Genomic DNA, 21,261 nt, shown 5'->3' with positions numbered 1-21,261 from the left:
ACCGGTTGTTCTGTATGGTTGTGAGACTTGGACTCTCACTTTGAGAGAGGAACAAAGATTAAGGGTGTTTGAGAATAAGGTTCTTAGGAAAATATTTGGGACTAAGAGCGATGAAGTTACAGGAGAATGGAGAAAGTTACACAACGCAGAACTGCACGGATTGTATTCTTCACCTGACATAATTAGGAACATTAAATCCAGACTTTTGAGTTGGGCAGGGCATGTGGCCGTAGGGAAAAATACCTTTGGGGAGGCCGAGACGTAGATGGGAAGATAATATTAAAATGGATTTGAGGGAGGTGGGGTATGATGATAGAGACTGGATTAATCTTGCACAGGATAGGGACCAATGGCGGGCTTATGTGAGGGAGACAATGAACTTCTCGGTTCCTTAAAGCCATTTGTAAGTAAATAAGTAATTTATCTTAAAAGCTCAGTATTCCGAAAGTAATATTGTGGAACATTAAGTTATTTTCTTAATTATGCATAGAGGAGGATGCATATTGTACTAGTGTTGGTGAAACGATATTTGTCAAGTTTGTGAAAGTAAATGTGGTATTAAATACCTAAACTTTTTCTAGCTTATTTAGTAATGATTACATTTAGACTTTATACATAGCTGCGGAAAAAAATGGGTTTTAATTATACTTTTTATGTGTATTTATAGATGTATACTGAGAAATACAGACAAAAGTTTCTTTAATAAAATTTTGAAATGCAACTTCGTAAGCAGCAGCGAAGTTTCGGTGTAAAATAAATTAATATTATGATTTATAAATTTGGATGAACGTGTATTATTTAAAATAAGTTGGTACTAAAAGGTGGAATTGTGTTTAAGAATTCAAAAATATTACAGTGTTAGTATTGTCAGAAATAGCTGAAGAAGTGTTTACAAAAATCTACAATAACTCACCATAGTGAGGAGTAGGAACGGTACTTTGCTCCAGGAGAGTACAAGATTAAGTATTAATGGAGTTTATAACTGATAGATGTGCATGCGTCTAGCAAGCGAAGTATTTGACTGACGGCTCACGCTACTCTTGTTTCGTAAAATGGGGCAGGACAAAACATGGACCACTTTAACAATTACACTAATATTTACAATTTAAATTACTTAAACTATGTACACTAGAAGACACTCCTTTTACTATTTACACTATAATAAAGAATGTATTCCTACGTTGATCAAACATTATTTACAATATTAAGCTTATGTACCGTATTAAATATTGTAATGCAATGTATTTTATTCCATAACAATATAGCCTAATTATTTTGCAAATTGTGTACAATAGTGAAAATAATATTGGAGCATGTAAGTCTTCATTCTTTATGATTGTGTAATAGTGAGAATAGCGAATTTTAGTGTACATAGTGTAAACGGCTGTCAGACATTGACTAAGCCGATTGTCACAAAGACTGCTTTTCGTCTCTAGAATATGATCTTTCTTCAAATATTACTTTTGAAGAATATTTATTTTTGATGCATAAATTTTCCTTCATTATGTTAATAATTCTTTCGATCCAAATTGTCTTATTTAACACTAATTTGTACTTCTTTAACTCTTTAGAATTACATGTAACTAAACACATCTACATTTTGCTCTTACTATTAACTATTATTATTATTATTATTATTATTATTATTATTATTTTATTCCATTGTTTTCTGTATATATGTTATTTATGTATTTTATACTGATTGAGTGAAAGAGAAGGCTTTTCGGCCTTAATCCTGCCTGTACCAGTAAAAATAAATCAATTAAATAAATGAACAAATAATAATTTAAATTGTAGGAAAGGTTATCGTAGCTCAATCTTTATCACTAGAATGCATTTTAAACAGTCTCCAAGTTCAAGTTTTGAATCGTGAATACTGAGTGTTTCCGGGCTAGTGTTACAAACTTTCAGGGATGACGGGGAAGGTCACATGTATTTATTTGTGATGAGGAACCCTGGTCCGGAAATGGCCGAGTCGAAAGTTACAAGCAAAAATAGTTGTGTGGAAATGAAATAATTTTATTCCTCTGTACACCTTATTCATGTATATTTATCTGTACATCTTACACATACTGTATTCATCTGTCGTTGTTTACGTTGTCTACTTACAGTATTAAATTCAGTGCGCTGTCTGAGGGGTGGGGACAGGAAACCACACTAAAGCAATGCAGATAGCGTAATGTGTAACGGACATGGTCGGTACTGATATACACGTCTGTAGACAGCAGTGTATGTGTACAAGTTGCAGTGTCCAGTCGATCAGTCCTAGTGAATTGGAGGAGTACACGAGAGCGGAATATGCAGACCTAATTTTCGAATACGGATGAGTCAATGGAAACAGTAGACAAGCTCACAGATTGTATCGGGACAAGTACCCACGTAGGAGACATCCGGCCCACACCATCTTTCCACGACTGTTCCAAAGGTTAAGGGAAGGAGGGCACGTGGTGCGAAATTACAATTCCATTTCCACACAACTGTTTTTGCTTATAACTTTCGACTCAATCATTTCCGGACTAGGGTTCCTTATCTCAAATTGATACATGTGCCCTTCGCCATCATCCCTGAAAGTTTGTAACACCAGCCCGGAAATGCCCTGTAGAATGTGAAATGCAGCACAAGCAAGATGCAAATGTTCCATTATAGTATTTGTGCCACGCGCCAATATGACGTCACGTCGACGTAGTCTATGAACAGCCAACCTTAGCTCCGTACGCTCTGGGACAGAATACGGTCCCTAGTGACGACATTGGCATTTAAAGTTCGATAGTTGTTATTATCAAAATCTATTATTATGCACAGGTAGGCCTATTCAGGAAATAGAAAACATCTTAATGACAAATGAACCAGTACAAGTGACAACATCGCAGAGAAATAAATACGGATGATTTGTAACACCGACGTAGGCAAGGTGTTAAAAACTGTCAGTTTGTAATGTGCCGCACTCTTACCAGCTGTAGCCAGCCGATCATGATCGTGCCTGTCTTGACTCTGCAGTTGCAGCAACAGCAGCGGAAGTTCTCTCGCACGGACACACATCGCACCTCCAGCGGCATCTCGAGGCGGCATGCACGCCACTGCAACACTGAAAGTGAGGAGAGAATTGGCATAGCTTTCTGTACAATTCCTATCCATAGTGTTTTACTACCACGTGAGGTATTCGAACTGTATTGTGTAGAACAGTATTTCTCAATATTTTTTTACGATGAGCACCTCCCCCCCCCCTCGTCACATTACTTTAGTGCGGCTCCCTGGTGAAAGGTGTAAGGTAAAACTTCAGAACATAGTAATGTGAAGTTTAGTAACAATTTTAAAAGAAAATATTGAATTATGTGTTTCTTTAATGAAACAGGACGGTTTTAATATCGTGGGAAACCAGTAAATTTAATTATATATGCATATAAAGAGAACCGTAAGTAAGGTCATTAATTTCAGAGGGTTATTCTTTGAGATATTTCAAACAAAAAAGTGTAGTTAATACAATTTTGGTCGTTTTTGCTTCGTTTTCGAGATAAAAATTGCTTCATATGAAATATTTCATAGAGTGTTTTGGAAAGCTATTGACTTATTTCCCAATATATTCAGTCAATTCAAGAGAGCTATGTATTACGACAATAAATGACTGAAAGAATTTTAGTTTTGTCCTTTAAATCTGCAGAAATTTTAACCGAATAAAGGTAACTTTTTCGTTCTGAAATGGAATTTGACAAGGACATGTTACTGGAGCTAAATGACGGCTGTGAGCAGTATGAGCTGAAGATAAATGCAAACAAGACGAAGACTATGGTTATCGGAAGAAAAATAAAGAAGTAGTCTTGTCAGTTCCAAAAGAAAATTGGACAGCATCAAATACTTATGATAGAGATTACGTCATATAAAATACAGCCCGCAGAACAGAGCAAAAGGCAAGGTAGAAGGAGAGGTATAACGGGAGAAGGCGGGGAACACCTTCACTATTGCAAGTTTTCAGTGTGCAGAGATGGACAGTGAACATGCCCAAACTGCTTAACTTCGAATGGAAAAGAGACCGCTGAGGGGAGGGAAATCATGTCTTACCCCTCTGCCCTACTTGTACAGTATATTAAGGGGTTGACTTGCGAGTCAAGGAAACGAGTCAAGAAATTTCGATCAATGACTTGGAATGTACCATAAGAAGTAACATGAGCTGCTTCCAGAAAGTCAAAAGGAGGATATCAATGACAAAGGAAGCTTTTAATAGAAAAAGTAGCATCTTCTACGAACTTCGGGAACAATAACTAAAGAAGAGACTAGTGAAGTGCTTTGTGTGGATTGTGGCATTGTGTGGGGCAGAAACATGGATATTACGACGAAGTGAAGTGGAACGACTAGAAAGCATTTGAATGGAGCGTGTGAAAAGGACAAACAGAATAAATAATAAATGAAACTATGTTAGAAAGAGTGGATGAAGAGAGAATAATGCGGAGACTCATCAGGAAGGGAAAAGTAATTAACTGGGCCACTGGCTAAGAAGTAACTGCTTATTGAAGGATGCATTGGAAGGAATGATGAACGAGAGAAACGTTTGCAGCAAATATCAGATGATAGACAACATTAAGATATATGGATCATATGCGGAGAATAAGAGAAAGGAGGAAAAGAGGACAAATTGGAGAATTCTGGGTTTGCAGTGAAAGACCTACCCTTGGGTAGAACACTATGAATGAAGTGTTTTAATTTTTGGTTGTTATTGCCTTCGGACAGTTGACAAAACAAACAACAAACAATGTGTTTTCAGTTTTCACTTTGAAAATTGCATTATCGAGTTGCGAGTGTCGAATATCGAAACTGTAAAACAGGTGTATCGAATATCGAAAAATTGTGGTATCGACCCATCTCTAATAGTAATGGATTCCGATGCGAGAAACACAGTTCTTATTAAATACAGTTAAAATACCAGAAACAAAACTAAACTCAATCTGTATAAAATCTCTATCTTTTATGTAAAGTATTACTTGTTTACTATGTACCGTAATGTGTAGAAATGAGTTGTGTATGTATGGAACAGGTGTGAACTGAGTGATTTAAGCAAAGTGTGTGATCAATAAATAGAGGAATATGATCTTTGTTGACTCCCTTAGCGCAGTGACGAACTACGAGCCAAACTCTGACGAAGATGAAGTTTTCATTTCGTCATATTACATAAAGGCTCTGGGATCCATTCAGCCTTCAATAAAATTGAAAATCGGATATCTCTGGAGGCAAAAGCAGTCAGATGTGTTGTTGACCATCTTCTCCTTTAGTCGTGGTCAAGAAAGCTTGAGAGCATTACGAATGCCACCCAGACCACCCGTCATACTAGGAACAATCATCGCAGATAGCCTACAAGGTGAGGAAGAAGTAGGCCTGTGAATAATGTTTATAGCTTTCGTATTTTTAAATATACGGATAAACACTATAGACCTACAGGGTGAACGCTAAATAATGTCATTATTTTCGAGGGTTGTTCTTTGAGATATTCCAAACAAAGAAGTTCAATACAATTTTGCCGTTTTTGCTTTCTTTTTTTTATTATCCAAACACTATTTCACCCTGAGGTATATTAGGGTTATAATTGGCATCAAAATACATATTTTATAACCAATAAACAATAGTAAAGTGATAATATAAAATAGTGGTCACAGTTACAATTTACATGAATTATGTAGAAACATGCACATTAGTGAAGGAATGGCTCCTGTTAAAGATTAATGAGATGTTTGAGGAATAATCAATATAAAAGGTATACAAGAATGTCTAACCGTTTCAGAGTAAATCACGATCTTAAAAAGATAATCAATAGTAGATTAATAAAACAAAGTTTCACTTTCACTTTCAAATTAATACTTAATTCATGAACAATGAAACAGTTAAGAGTAATAAAGAGATATTACAAGCAATGATTTACGGTTACAAGTTACATGATTCAGGAACAATTACAATAATTAAAATATAACACAAGTAATGACTTACAACTAACGAATACCGAAATTCTTGAAGGGCAATATATAATGGTAGGGGCAATACAAAAGATTTAAAAACAAATGTAAACAGTACAGTAAAGGAATAGTAGAAAAAATAACTTAAGATTACAAATTAAATACATTCTTTTTAAAGGAATAGGTAACAACAAAGAGATACTAATAACAATACACTGACTGTACTTACAGATTAAACACATTATTTTAAAAACAAACACGCAAAGGATTAATAGCTATTTTCAGGCATCATTCAAAGGGACCATGACTGTAATTCACATCTTCTTGACGTTATTTTGTATATTATTTTGTGTTGCAATCTATTTCAATTTGTTATTTTTCACTGTAACAACAAAAATATGATTTATAAAGCCTCAAGGCATATCTCTTTTCTTGCTTTCTTTTCGAGAGAAAAAAAATAGTTTTATGTGAAACAATTCATAGCATGTTTTGGGTAAGCCAGTGATTTAATTGCCAACATGGCCGTTAATTTAAGAAAGCATGATTGAAAGAATTTTAGTTTTGTCCTTCAAATGTGCACAAATTTTTATCCGAACAAATTTAACATTTTAAATTTCTTTTTCAGGACGAAAAATTACATTTGTTTAGATCAAATTTATTCACATTTAAAGGACAAAACTAAAATTATTTCAATCACTTATTATCACAATATACTACTGTTTTAAATTGACTGAGCATATTGGGAATTATTTCAGTAGCTTTCCCAAAATATGCTTTGAAATATTTCTTGCAAAATAATTTTTTTTGTTCGAAATATCTCAAAGAATAATATCTTGAGATTAATGACATTACTTACGGTTCACCATGTATACGAGAGTTACAAGTGGCAGGAAACAATATTTGAATATGTTTTCAAAAACTTTCTTTTTATTTGCAATAGATTCTGTTAAATGGAAATATATACTTATTTTTCAATTTTCGGATTCTGCAAGGTCTCAAAGCGAAGAAAATAATATTTTTAACCAGTTATAAATTATTATTTTCTAGAAACTGCCTCAAATGTATGATCTTTTGTTGGCTATGTGTACGTAATATAGAGAATTACTCGTAATAATTCAGTACGCCACGTTATATCAATGTACCACTATGGAGATTGGGGGAACATGAATTAAATAATCATAGACAAAAGCTAATAAAAACAATTGAATAACAATGCCTACGCTATGGTAATTTATTCTCCGGGCTGCTACACGTAATGGTAGGGAGGCGGTGAATTACTTGAACAAAGAATTCCAGGGCGATGGATAGGCAGAAGAGGAAATATTGAATTATCCCCAAAATCCCTTGATCTGAACCAATTAGATTATTTTTTGTGGGGTTATTTGAAGTGGAGTCTCTACTGGGACCTACCACGTGACCTGAAAGAGTTAAAATGAATTAGGAATGAAGTATAACTTATCAATGGAACAATATTACTGAAAATATTAAACTATTTCCAAGACAAATTTATGCGTTGTTTGGCAGTGAATGGGAGCCATTATGAACACCTATGAACTGATATCAACACTTGGCACAATTAGAACATTGCTAAATTGTTCCTAACTTATTTTTTCCTAATTCTTTGTCTTGTATTAATATTTCAGTTTAATTTCAATAATGCATGTCCATTTTCTAAGTCATCAATGTGATTTATTTAGCTTATAAAAATATTTGTGTATTATATACGTTTTGGGAACGGAATAATTAAAAAATGAAAATAATAAGCCCAAGGTGATTGAAAAACAGATTCCTTGGCACAGATTTTGTGAACGAGAAACATAATTTTTGAAAATACGATGAAAATATTGCTTTTTCGCCCCCAATAACTTTTGTATATTTATAGTCTCTTCATAAAATTAAATGTAAGAAAGCTACAAGCAATGTCCATACTTTCTACTCACAGAGTATAGGGCGCACTGTGGGCACTGTGGGCCACTCTGAGCCTAAATTCATGGATCCGTCTCGGATGCAATCCTTGACAAGTCAAGTCAATAATCAAGAGTCCAAAATAATTTTTTTTTATTTTTCATCGGACGGATAGATATATTGGAGGATTTTCTTCATAGAGCTCACTCATTATAAAACTTCACTTAAGACAACATAACAGGACCGATGGCGGGCTTATGTGAGGGCGGCAATGAACCTCCGGATTCTCTAAAAGCCACTTATAAGTAAGTAAGTAAGTAAGTAAGTACGTATGTACGTAAGACAACACACCCCATTGACAACGAACAAATATCAATGCTCTGAAGGGATTCGAACCCACGACGTAGTTTCTACGTAAGTTAAGGGTATACTCTTTTGAGTTTAGACATTGTCACAAAGACGAAAGAAAGGAGAATGAGGAAATAACAGTTGAAAGCATAGAAAGAAGGTAATAGTGAATGATAATGGAATATGGCACATGAAAAGATGGAATAATGTTTCGCCAAATTAGTAGAATTATTTGTTTTCGTGTTTACCCTACGAAGGTACAAGATTGTTTCCAACGTGTTAGTGTAGGCGGCAGGATCACTCCTCGAAAATCACTTCGGCTCCTCCTCCAATCGCCTCCCTGAAATTTAATTTTCTGTCAAATTATTGGGTACAAGTTACTTAAAAATGGCCTCCATTAATAAAAGCGTTTAGAGATGAACCTCGCACCCTTTCACTCTGATTGAAAGCGTCGTTGTTATTGAGATGCACATAACACATGCATACACAAATTACACAAGCGTAAAATTAAAAAAAATACACTTTCTGTACCAAAGAATGGGAATCAAAGCGAGATGTACATGTTGTGTCAAAATAAATTATCACGGATTCATAAGCTAAGGCACTAGTATTATCTACCTTAATGGGTTGTAACGGCCTTTCAATTCGACGTCATTATTGTGAACATTATAAACCAACACGTTCAGAAATAGCAGGAGTCGTTGATCATGTGATCACAATGACATAGCTTAAGACAAAGAATGTACCCAATTCCGGGCGAGAGTCAGATAAATCTCCATCTCTGTGCCAGTATTCGAACTCAAGTCCACTGAAATTACAGTCGAAATACAATAATAGTTAAGTTAAAACGAGGGATTTGTTAATAATAATAATAATAATAATAATAATAATAATAATAAAAATAATAATAATAGTCCTAATAATAATAATGTTATTATTATTATTATCATTATCATCATTATCATTAATGTGTCTCAGTGAAACGAACAGCATAGTTCGTCTAGGCCAGTTTCTGTCAGATGCTTTTCCAATTCACTGCGGCCTAAAGCAAGGAGATGCACTATCACCTTCACTTTTTAACTTAGCTCTGTAATATGACATAGGAAAGTCCAGAATAACGGAGAGGGTTTGGAATTGAACGGGTTACATCACCTGCTTACATCACATCTATGCGGATGACGTGAATATGTTAGGAGGAAATCCACAAACTATTACAGAAAACACGGGAATTTTATTTGGAGCAAGTAAAGAGATGGTTTGGAAGTAAATACCGAAAAGACAAAGCATACGATTATATCTCGTGATCAGAACATTGTACGAAATGGAAATATAAAAATTGAAATTTACCCTTTGAAGAGGTGAAAAAATTCAAATATATTGGACCAATAGTAACAACTATGAATGACACTCGGGAGGAAATTAAACGCAGAATAAATATGAGAAATGCCTGCTATTATTCGGTTGAAAACTTTTGTCATCCAGTGGGCTCTCGAAAATTTTGAAAGTTAGAATTTATAAAACAGTTGTTTTACCGTTTGTTCTGTATGGTTATGAAACTTGGACCCTCAATTCGAGAGAGGAACAGAGGCTAAGGGTGTTTGAGAATAAGGTGCTTAGGAAAGTATTTGGGGCTAAGAGGGATGAAGTTACAGGAGAATAGAGAAAATCACACAAAGCAGAAATGCACGCATTGTACCTATTCTTCTTACTTACTTACAAATAGCTTTTAAGGAACCCGCAGGTTCATTGCCGCCCTCACATAAGCCCGCCATCGGTCCCTATCCTGTGCAAGATTAATCCAGTCTCTATTATCATATTCCACCTCCCTCAAATCCATTTTAATTATCTTCTCATCTACGTCTCGGCCTCTCCAAAGGTCTGTTTCCCTCCGGTCTCCCAACTAACACTATATGCATTTCTAGATTCGCCCATACGTGCTACATGCCCTGCCCATCTCAAACGTCTGGATTTCATGTTCCTAATTATGTCAGGTGAAGAATACAATGCGTGCAGTTTTTCGTTATGTAACTTTCTCCATTCTCCTGTAACTTCATCCCTCTTAGCCCCAAAGATTTTCCTAACACCCTTAATCTCTGTTCCTCTCTCAAAGTGAGAGTCCAAGTTTCACAACCATACAGAACAACCGGTAGGCCTAATATAACTGTTTTATAAATTCTAACTTTAAGATTTTTTGACAGCAGACTAGATGATAAAAGCTTCTCAATTGAATAATAATACACATTTCACATATTTATTTTGCGTTTAATTTCCTCCCGGGTGTCATTTATATTTGTTACTGTTTCTCCAAGATATTTGAATTTTTCCACCTATTTGAAGGATAAATCTCCAATTTTTATATTTTCATTTCGTACAATATTTTGGTCACGAGACATAATCATATACTTAGTCTTTTCGGGATTTACTACCAAACCTATTGCTTTACTTGCTTCAAGTAAAATTTCCGTGTTTTCCCTAATCGTTTGTGGATTTTCTCCTAACATATTCACGTCATCCGCATAGACAAAAATCTGATGTAACCCGTTCAATTCCAAACCCTCTCTGTTATCCTGAAGTTTTCTAATGGCATATTCTAGAGCAAAGTTAAAAACTAAAGATGGTAGTGCATCTTCTTGCTTTAGCCTGCAGTGAATAGGAAAATCATCAAACTGGCCTATACGGACTCTGCTGTACGTTTCACTGAGACACATTTTAATTAATCGAACTAGTTTCTTGGGAATACGAAATTCAAAAAGAATATCATTATAATACTTCTCTCTTAACCGAGTCATATGCCTTTTTTTAATCTATGAATAACTGATGTACTGTAATTTAATGTGTTACATTTTATTAAGCCGCCAATGCTTATCTACTATAATAGTCATTTACGTGAATAAGATTTTTACATGAACGTTTTCGATACCACTTTTGTATCATCTTCAGATGCATTATAATTAAAATTAATAATTAACAAAAAATGGTATCGAAAACGTTCATGTAAAAATCTTATTCATGTAAATGACTATTATAGTAGATAAGCATTGGCGGCTTAATAAAAATGTAACACATTAAATTATAGCAGCTTATCGGTAACAAAACAAAAATGAAATTGATGTACTGTACCCTTATAGTCCCATTTTTTCTCCAATATCTGTAGAATATAAAAAATCTGATCAATAGTCGATCTATTACGCCTAAAACCGCACTAATGATCCTCAATAATTTCATCTACGTATGGAGTTAATCTTCTCAAAAGAATATTTTACAAAATTTTGTACGATGTTAAGAAAAGTGATATTCTTCGAAAGTTACTACAGTTAGTCTTGTTCCCCTTCTCAAAAATAGATACAGTTATGGACTCCTTTTATTGTTGTGGTACAATTTCCTTTTCCCAAATAGCAAGTATAAGTTTTAAATTTCGCTAGATAATGCGCTTCCACCCTCTTGTGTTAATTCTGCAGGAATTTGATCGATATCTGGAGACTTGTTCTTTTTCAGATTTTCTATCGCAATTTCGACTTCAGAAAGTGTGGGTTCGAGTATAAATGGCTCAGCAGTTTGTATTTGAATTTCGTTCCGATCATTTCTATTTGGCCTATGTACATTTAGTAGTTGCGCAAAATAGTTTTTCCATCTGTTCAGGATTGAATGAGAGTCTGCAAGCAAGTCACCATTCCCATCCTTGATCACGTTTACCCATGCCCGATATCCGTTCTTAAAATCCTATATGCCCTTATATAAATCTCGAATATTTTTATTCTTACTATTTGTTTCTACCTCATTCAGTTTTTCCTTCAAGTAACCTGTCTTTTTATTCCTAAGTGTACGACTTGCTTCCCGTCTTTTATTGAAATAATTATCTCTGTTCTCCTTAACTGGATCCTGTAAGAATTTCAGTTTTGCCTGTTTTCTTCTTTCAACTACCATGCAACAATCTTAATCAAACCACGGTTTCTTTCTCTTAGTTTCACAATAACCTACTCTTTGCTCAGCTGCAATTTTGATGCTATCTCTGATATTTTCCCACACGCTGTTAACATCTAACTCTTTCTCAACTTCGTCGGAACTTCCTAAAGTGGCATACCTATTCGAAATTTCGACCTGATAATGTTGCTTAGTTTCCTCGTCCTTTAATTTCAGAAAACTGAATTTACTAATATTAACTTGTTGGTCTACTCGCTTGGCTACTGATAGTCTTTCTCTTAATTCTCGAATTACCAAATAATGGTCAGAATTACAGTCTGCCACCCTGGAAGTTCAAATGTCTACTATACTAGTAGGCCTATGTCTCCGTTTATCTATCAAGATGTGATCTGTTTGGTTGTGTGTCAATCCATTGGGAGAATTCTAAGTATATTTATGTATATCCTTATGGGGGAATGTTGTACTTTAGACAATTAAATTTTTTGATGTGGCAAAGTTGACTAACCTAACTCCATTGTCATTACTAGTTACGTGTAGGCTCTCTTTTCCAATTGTTGGTTTAAAAATATCCTCCCGTCCTACTTTAGCGCTGAAATCCCTCAATAACATTTTCATGTGATATCTAGATAACTGATCAAAAGTATGTGCCAATTCCTCATAGAAGCTCTCCTTTATATGGTTGTCTTTCTCTTCAGTAGGGGTGTGAGCATTTATAACTACGATATCGCACCATTTACCCTTAAGTACTAATATCACAACCTGTCGCTGATAAATTTGACCTTTTTTACTGCAGATTTTATTCTTTTATGAACAAAGAATCCTGTTCCTAATTGGTGATTATTGTTTCCTTCTCCATAATACAAGTAATCTCCTATTTGTGATATGCCATTCCCATCTAACCTAACCTCTTGTATTCTCACGAAGTCTATCCTATATCTAGCTAGTTATTTTGCTACTACTGTTACCCCTCCTGTTCTGTAAAGACTAGTTACGTTCCATGTACCAAAACTCGTAACCTTATTCATTTGCTGTGCTCGTGCCAGAGAATCAGTCTCTTTCCGAGGCTTATTGTAGGAATTCGAAACAAGCTGTTTTTTTACGGTGGGGGGTTGTTAGCCCTTCGACCATCCCCCAAGCTGGAGGACCACCCCTTATCGGCTGTCCACGACTGCTTATTCAATATATTTGCAGCTACCCTCCATACCTGGAGGCCGTCTTCTCTATCCGCAACGTGAGGACGCGCCATGCCGTGTTGATAGGGACCCACAATAACATGGGTACCTATTCTTCACTTGACATAATTAGCAACATTAAATCCAGACGTTTGAGATGGGCAGAGCATTTAGCACGTATGGGCGATTCCAGAAATGCATATACAGTGTTAGTTGGAAGCCAGGAGGGAAAAAGACCTTTGAGGAGGTCGAGACATAGATGGGAGGATAATATTAAAATGGATTTGAGGGAGGTGGGATATGATGGTAGAGACTAGATTAATCTTGCTCAGAATAAGGACCGATGACGGACTTACATGAGGGCGGCAATGAACCTCCGGGTTCCTTAAAAGCCCTAAGTAAGTATCGTTATCTTTATTATCCTTATTATTATTATTATTATTATTATTATTATTAGCATTATTATCCATATTATTATTCCTATCTTTATCATTTATTACTCATTATTACTATCATTATTATCCATATTATTATTATTATTATTATTATTATTATTACTATCATCATTATTATTACTAATCATCATTATTATTACTACCATTATCATTATTATTATTATTATTACTATCATAGTTGTTACTATCATTATCATTATTTCAATGCTGAGACTGATCAGAAACAGAAAAAGGAATTGGTTGGGTGACTGGCTGAGAAGAAACTGCCTACTGAAGGATGCACTGGAAGGAATGGTGAACGGGAGAAGAGTTCGGGGCAGAAAAAGATAGCAGATGGTAGGCGACATTAAGATACGTCGATCATACGCGGAGACTAATCGGAAGGCAGAAAATAGGAAAGATTGGAGAATGCTGGGTTTGCAGTGAAAGACCTCATGGCAGAACACTTATGTATCATTAGGCCTATTATCCATGTTATTATTACTATCATTATCATTATTATCCATATTATTATTACTATCATTATTAATATCCATATTATTAATACTGTCATTATCATTATTATACATGTTATTACTATCATTATCATTATTATCCACATTATTATTACTATCATTATCATTATTACCCATGTTATTATTACTATCATTATCATTATCCATATTATTATTACTATCATCATTATTATCTATATTATTACTATCATCATTATTATCCAGATTATTATTGTCATTATCATTATTATTATTACTATCATTATCATTATTATCCATATTATTATTACTATCATTATCATTATTATCCATGTTATTATTACTATCATTATCATCATTATCCATATTATTATTACTATCATTATCATTATCATATTATCACTATCATTATTATCCAGATTATTATTATTGTCATTATCATTATTATTATTACTATCATTATCATTATTATTATCATTAAAGCATGCATATATGTATGCAGGTACATGAGAACAATTATTTTCCTTGTGTGTTTAGATTGCAGTAGGTAAATTTCTTGAGGTACTAAAAAGTTTAGTGATCCAGAGCGGAAATGTAATTAGCTATCCACTTAAACGGCGCGGGCGCGTGAGGTGTATACTGGGTCATCCAGCCACCCTGCTTCACTTTCACAACTCCCCCACTGGATCGTCTCCCTTTCTCTGTCGCACACGCGCACACACACACACATAGACAGAATCTCTGCAGTCCCGGAGTTTAGCAGTTTCACCCCTCGTCGACACGAACCTGCAAGATCACGACTTATTCGGGCTTCAACTTCAAAACACGAGCATGCTATGGAGAAACAAATCACGGTATTCATGTTCTAGAAACGTTTCCTTTGAAAAGGGAAATAATCTATATCGATGTTTACTTAAGACTTAAAATATAGAGCAGTTGGATTAAGTTGTTCACGTTTATGTACCAGATAGCTTTTATAAATTATTGTGAAACACGGGAAGCCATAACAAAATTAAGACATTTTGATATTACATCACGTGCAGCATGCTGTATTCAATTTTTTTTTTCATTTCTAATCTGAAGATTTGATAACTTATTTCCGTCGAATAAGTAGATTCTTTAAAATTCCCGTTTATGAGGTTCAGAAGGTTGTAATGGAAATTTTGAAGGCCTCTCTTCAAATTCTACATTATCATCCATATGTTAACACGTAAATTTTTGTTTTAATGTACAAATCGAATCATTATTTTGCTCGTTTCATTTCCCTTTATCTTTTATGTTTGTTAATTCCGGATCCCAGTGGTCAACCTCACTTGAGGACGGATGAGTTGAAATACATTTTAGTAGTGCGAAATAATAATGTTAGAATCAAATAGTTCGAAAGATTTTTTTGCGTTAATGATTTAGTGTAATTTTTAAATAACTACATAGGTCTATTGAAGATGACTTAGTACGACAAAGATCTTAGATAATGACACGATCGTAAATTTAAAATAAATTAATATTATTGTAAAGTAACACAAGACGAAACATTGGAAACGACAAATATTCCCGTTGTAGGTGGGATTCAAGCTTGATATGTGGTTTGAAATTACACTGCAATATTAAACTATTTAATTTGTTTAAAACTGCAAAGATTAAAAAATAAATAAATGCTGATATATTTTAGAAAACTTAAATTTACTCATATACTTTTTTTTGCCAAGTGAATCTACAATGTGATGTGTTGACAACTACAGTATCCAAATATATTTGGAATAAATGTGCACGTGTAACTATGAAATAGAGTAATAGCTACAAGTAATAGAAACATTGATTAAACACGTCATTTGAAGTATTCTGGAATTACAAAAATAACCGTTTTTTTTGTGCGGATATCAAATTCACATGTTTGAATGTTATTTATTAGATATTTCATTCTTGTTGTAGCTACTTGATTTTTCTCACTTTCCGACAATTAAATTCACTCACAATACAGACACATGGCAATGTTGTCGTGGAGAAGGGTCGATACAATGTTGGATATCCACCTGAGACAACACAGGCTATCTCACTGATAACAGACAAGAACACATGTGGCTTCGAATAAACAATAAAACTGCATGCTTTGAAAATGTGTACCGCAATCAGCAATGTTTCCTTGTTTAGAATACTGCCTTGTAATTTCACAAATGCCTCAATGCATTTAGTTCGAAATCTTGTCACCGAAATATTCTCTAAAGTTGTTTTCATACTCCGAAAATGATATTTGAAAATAAGCTCGACACAAAACTAGCAAAATATTTCCTAACGAACGAAAGTGTCAAATGTTCTGTACAACAGAGGTTTGAATATGAATGTTATGTGATTACCGTTGTGCCGTGTGAACATGGCGCGCCGCTCCGCAGTGTCGACCGCACACTCGCACAACCCTCCCCGGGCGCCACAGAGCGCGCACTGAGGGAGGCTGCGTGAGCAGTTTGCAGGCACCGCGCGGGCTCTGACCCACTTCTCCGGCACGGGGGTTCAGGCTTCCTTCCCTGCAAGTCACGATACCTCGATAGGCAACTCTACTATCGAATCATTATATTCGATACTTTTCCGATACATTTGCTTTTTCACTGCACGAAAAACACGTTTTCGGCATTCATCCTACCGAGAAACTACAGGGACATCATTTTATTTTTACTTCAATTTTTATTGTACCTGAGTTTTTGAATGTACTTCACTCCCACCTCTTCTACTAATGAAGTTCCTACTCCACACAGAACCATGACCGCAGATAGTAAGAAGTACTGAGTTACTGAGTATAGTACGTTCCAGAAATATGTTCGCGTTTTCCAGTGACGAAAGAGCTTTCAATATTGAATCATATTTTCGCACAGGTACTGTCCGTTTGCCTACGTCGCATCCCGATTTCCCCCACCTGCTTCTGCTCGCCCCTCTGTAAAAGCTGGGCTGTCTTAGCTCTCTTCTGAAAACATTAATTTCTGTTAGGAATTGGACGTTTACGTAATATTATACAGCTGTTTAATTTAACTTAAATAAAGTAAGTAATTAACTGTCACGTGATTTCCCTCCTTTCTACAATCCTGCGGCATAACCACTTGGACGGACAGTAGATAGCATGTCTGAGTAATTTTATATTTTCGGGTCGGACAGAAGTGAAGATTGAATTTACAGTACGTAGAGTAGGTACAGAATTATTTCAACATGAGTTACTAGTACGAAGGACGAAACTGGCAATTGGAGTTAGATGCAATAGTCTATAGTGCGATAATATGCACAAAAGAACTGAAGCCTGTATCGAAATGGACGGCCACCATTTTCAAAATTGTGTTTAAATATTCATATTATGATTATTTTTCAATTTAATTTCTTTCTCTATATTGTATGCTAATGTGCTGTAGACAGTATAATATACACTGTATAATGAATACGTTCGCATGGATAACTCAGTTCGTGAGTAAAAACACTTATTCTTAATACAGTACTGTACTTTGATTAAAGAAAGACCTAATGAAAATTATCAAACTCAAAATCGCGATATTTCCTAGTTTACGTAAATGGATGAACTACTTTTCTTCCTTCCTATACCTAGTAGAGTGATTTGTTTCTGTTTTACGCCAGTATCATCGAACTCCAGTCGTGGAAGGGGATAGCAAACTGTGTTTCCGGTTCTCTAAAGGTATAGACAGGTTAACATTAAAAAGTTAGTAAAAATAAAATGATGTCCCTGTAGTTTTTCCATTAGAGTCCTGCAGTTAAGAAAAATTTAACTACTAGTCGCCTGGCTCTGTAGGCAGTATGCGGAGCTCTTCCGTCTTGCGGACTGCGTCTGTGTTCGGTTTAACAAATGTTCGAGATTTTTCGCGTTCTTTGTGGATGGACGGCTTTGGGTAATTAAAGGCCATCTAGGTATTATATTCGGTATTTTCAAGAGGAACGACATGCAGCGTGAAACTACAAACATTAGGAGCCTGGATGTACTTTTTTTTTTAGTTGGATTTTTGACGACGCTACGTCAACTGTTTAGGTTATACACGATGGTTCACGAGGATTTACCGTCCCTTACGGAACTTATTTCCGAAGACATTCTGAGCAAAAAATGTGATATAAACATTTGTCCTAATCTCAATATTTTCACAGTTACACTAATTTGAATTTGTTAGTAAAATACCTTTTTTTTTTAGTTTTAAGGGTAAAAAAAATATTACAAATAGTGAATGAATTATTCAGAAGTGTCATTTCTTTTATTGGCTAGTGTTCTGGAGCTAAAAATGTGCTGTTAATTGCTTTGTACAGATTTCTGTTTTCAATTTTTAATTAAAAATGACATCATTCTTACGTACTTATCACAAATATTGCTACAAATCATACGACTTAGGAACTTGATTCTTTACAGTTTGATTATGTACTGTCTTAAAGAATTTACAAGAGCGACGTGATTTGCAACCATTGTTGTGATAAATGCGTAAGAAAATGTAATTTTGTAGTTAAAAATCGAAAAAAAAAATTCTGTACGAAGCAACTGTGGAACACACAACACAGTTCTAGCTTCAGAATATCTTATTAAAGAAATGATACTCCTGAATAGTTCATTTTTTATCTGTAATATTCTTTTACCCTTAAAACTCAAGAATAATGGTATTTTACAAAAAAAGCTTCAAATTAATGTAATTCTGAAAATATTGAGATTAGGACAAATGTTTATATGACTTTTTTTTGCTCAGAATGTCTTTGGAAATAAGGTCCGTAAATGACGGTAAATCCTCGTGAATCACCCTGTATAGCGTCGGTTGAATTTGTGGCAGTGGGATGATAATTGGCGAGATGAAGCCGAAGATTCGCCATAGGTTACATACTATTCGCCTAAAGTTGGGGAAAACCTCGTAAAAACCCAATCAGGTAATCAACCCAAGCAGGAATCAGACCCACGCCAGCGCGCAATTGTTTTTGTTAAAAGTAACATTCTATCCTCTTATAAAAATTGTTTCTTAGTAAAATAATAATGCATCGGCTTAGAGTAATTAAAAATAATTAGATATGAACTACTGTTTTGAAGGTATATATATATATATATATATATATATATATATATATATATGTATGTTGAATTTAACGTATGGATGTTGCAATAGAATGTATGTAGCCTACTCCTTTGCTCTTCTGTTTTGTAATTGTAGTTTTTCATTTGTTTAGGCCTATATATCACGTTTCATATTATGGATTATGCTCATTTCCTTGTTATTATTAGAGTCCTGCGTTTGGTTGCCTAAAGCCTCCATGCAACCTGTAACAGTGTAGGTACGTATGGAGTATAGCTTGACGTCATCCAATACTACTTAGTTCCATCTGCTACTCAGTGAACATATGAAAACAAAACAAAGCTAGCCCGGTTGAAAATGAGCGCTATAATTGAAGAATTTGTTATTGAGCACTTCATTAGGAAAGAAGAAAATGTGTTTCATCAGAAAGAAAGCGAATTTTTTATTTGAAACACTTAAAATGTTTACAGTCATTGAGTTTAAGGTGTAGAGACTCGTAACGCATGTACTCACAATGTATTTTATTTTAAATTTATGCTGAAAATTATATTTCTTCATTTGATAATTTCAAACTTTAATTGGGTCTAAAGCAATCCAAATCCAACAAAGTTCACTTCTCGCTCTTAAGGAAATGTTGTACAGATTATTGAGAGCACGCAGGTCAGGCGCTTTGAATCCCTGATTTGAAGTATCTAGATGCGTTTTACTTATTGTAAAAATCAGCGGTACACAAATTCCGGGCGCCAAGCGACTAAAAATTGTATGTGGCGCCTGAACTGTTTGAGTTCAACATTTTTTAAGATTTCGATTCTTTTATGTCATTACGACTAATATGTAATGTTAACAAAATCGGTTGTAGGAAGAAACTCGAATGTACTTTTTAAATGAATATCGTTATATTTGTTGAGCATCTCAAGATATTGTTCTACATTGCTTCAGAGCGTCTCTGAGAGCGTGTTTGCAATGCATAAATATTTAATATTCTTTAATATATTTCAGTAAATATATCTTTATCTTAGCTGTAATGGTTCCCTCATTGTATGTCAGAACGAAATATGGTGGCTCCTGAAAGTAAAGGGCCTGACTACTGATTTTTTTTTTTGTCTATCTCTGGTAAAAAATTATATTTTATTGCCTATGAATGCGTTTGAATTTCTTATAAATTTTATTGTTATTAACGATATACGAGTTCGTCGCTGCGGAGTAACGATTAGCATACCGGACCGTGAAACCAACGGGCCCAAATTGAAATCCTGGTTGGGACAAGTTACCTGCATGAGGTTTTTCCGTAGTTTTCCCTAAATTCTTTAATTGCAAATCCTGGATAACTTTTGCGCTGACATTATCACCTTCAACTCATTCAGACATTAGATAATCGTAGCTGTTGATAAAGGGTTGTAAAATAACCAATGAAAATAAATAATCAATGTACGATATATTTATTACTAATATTACTACGGTTTGCATGATCACGATAGGCTTATATGAATGCATCTCGCATATCAGTTTTATATATATTTCTGTCAATTTTATTATTATTACTAATATTGTTATGATGATTATTATTATAGATATTATTTTTTATCATTTTCTAATATTTGTAATTTTTTATTTGGCTATTTAACACGCTGTATCAACTACTGTGTTATTTAGTGTCGACGTAATTGGTGATAACGATATGGTATTTAGCGAAAAGTGGCAGAGGATTCGCCATAGATTATCTGATATTCGCCTCACGATTTTTGAAACCTCCGGGAAACAAATCAGGTAATCAGCCCAAGATGGAATCCAACCCACACTCGAGCGCAATTCCGAATCAGCAGGCAAACGCACTACCGCCTGAGTCATACCGGTGGCTTAATATTTGTATTACCTAATTATTTTTGTCTGTATAATATTTATGTATGTCATAACTTTTATTCTAATGGATTGCATTTGAGGACGAGGCTTTGCTTTTTAGAGTACCTGACTTAGTTTGTATCATAACATGTAAATTAAAAATTGAATAATCTTTGAAAATATAG

The 21,261-nt window shown here is 34.6% G+C and overlaps 1 protein-coding gene across 1 annotated transcript in view; it reads right to left on the bottom strand.

Moving 5' to 3' along the window:
• LOC138697915 (uncharacterized) overlaps nucleotides 1–16,625 on the bottom strand; it is a 42,751-nt gene extending 26,126 nt beyond the window's left edge. Inside the window, exons 1-2 of the mRNA XM_069823512.1 lie at nucleotides 16,562–16,625; nucleotides 2,952–3,085 (exon numbers count right to left, since the gene is read on the bottom strand). Coding sequence (XP_069679613.1) covers nucleotides 2,952–3,085; nucleotides 16,562–16,580 — 153 coding nt within the window. The 5' untranslated portion in view covers nucleotides 16,581–16,625. The remainder of the gene's footprint in view (nucleotides 1–2,951; nucleotides 3,086–16,561) is intronic.
• Between the last annotated feature and the right edge of the window lie 4,636 nt (nucleotides 16,626–21,261).

This window comes from Periplaneta americana, chromosome 4, assembly GCF_040183065.1.
Source record: "Periplaneta americana isolate PAMFEO1 chromosome 4, P.americana_PAMFEO1_priV1, whole genome shotgun sequence".
Lineage (NCBI taxonomy): Eukaryota > Metazoa > Arthropoda > Insecta > Blattodea > Blattidae > Periplaneta > Periplaneta americana.
Note: the sequence above shows the minus strand (reverse complement) of the source record. Positions and strands in the feature narration are given on the sequence as shown.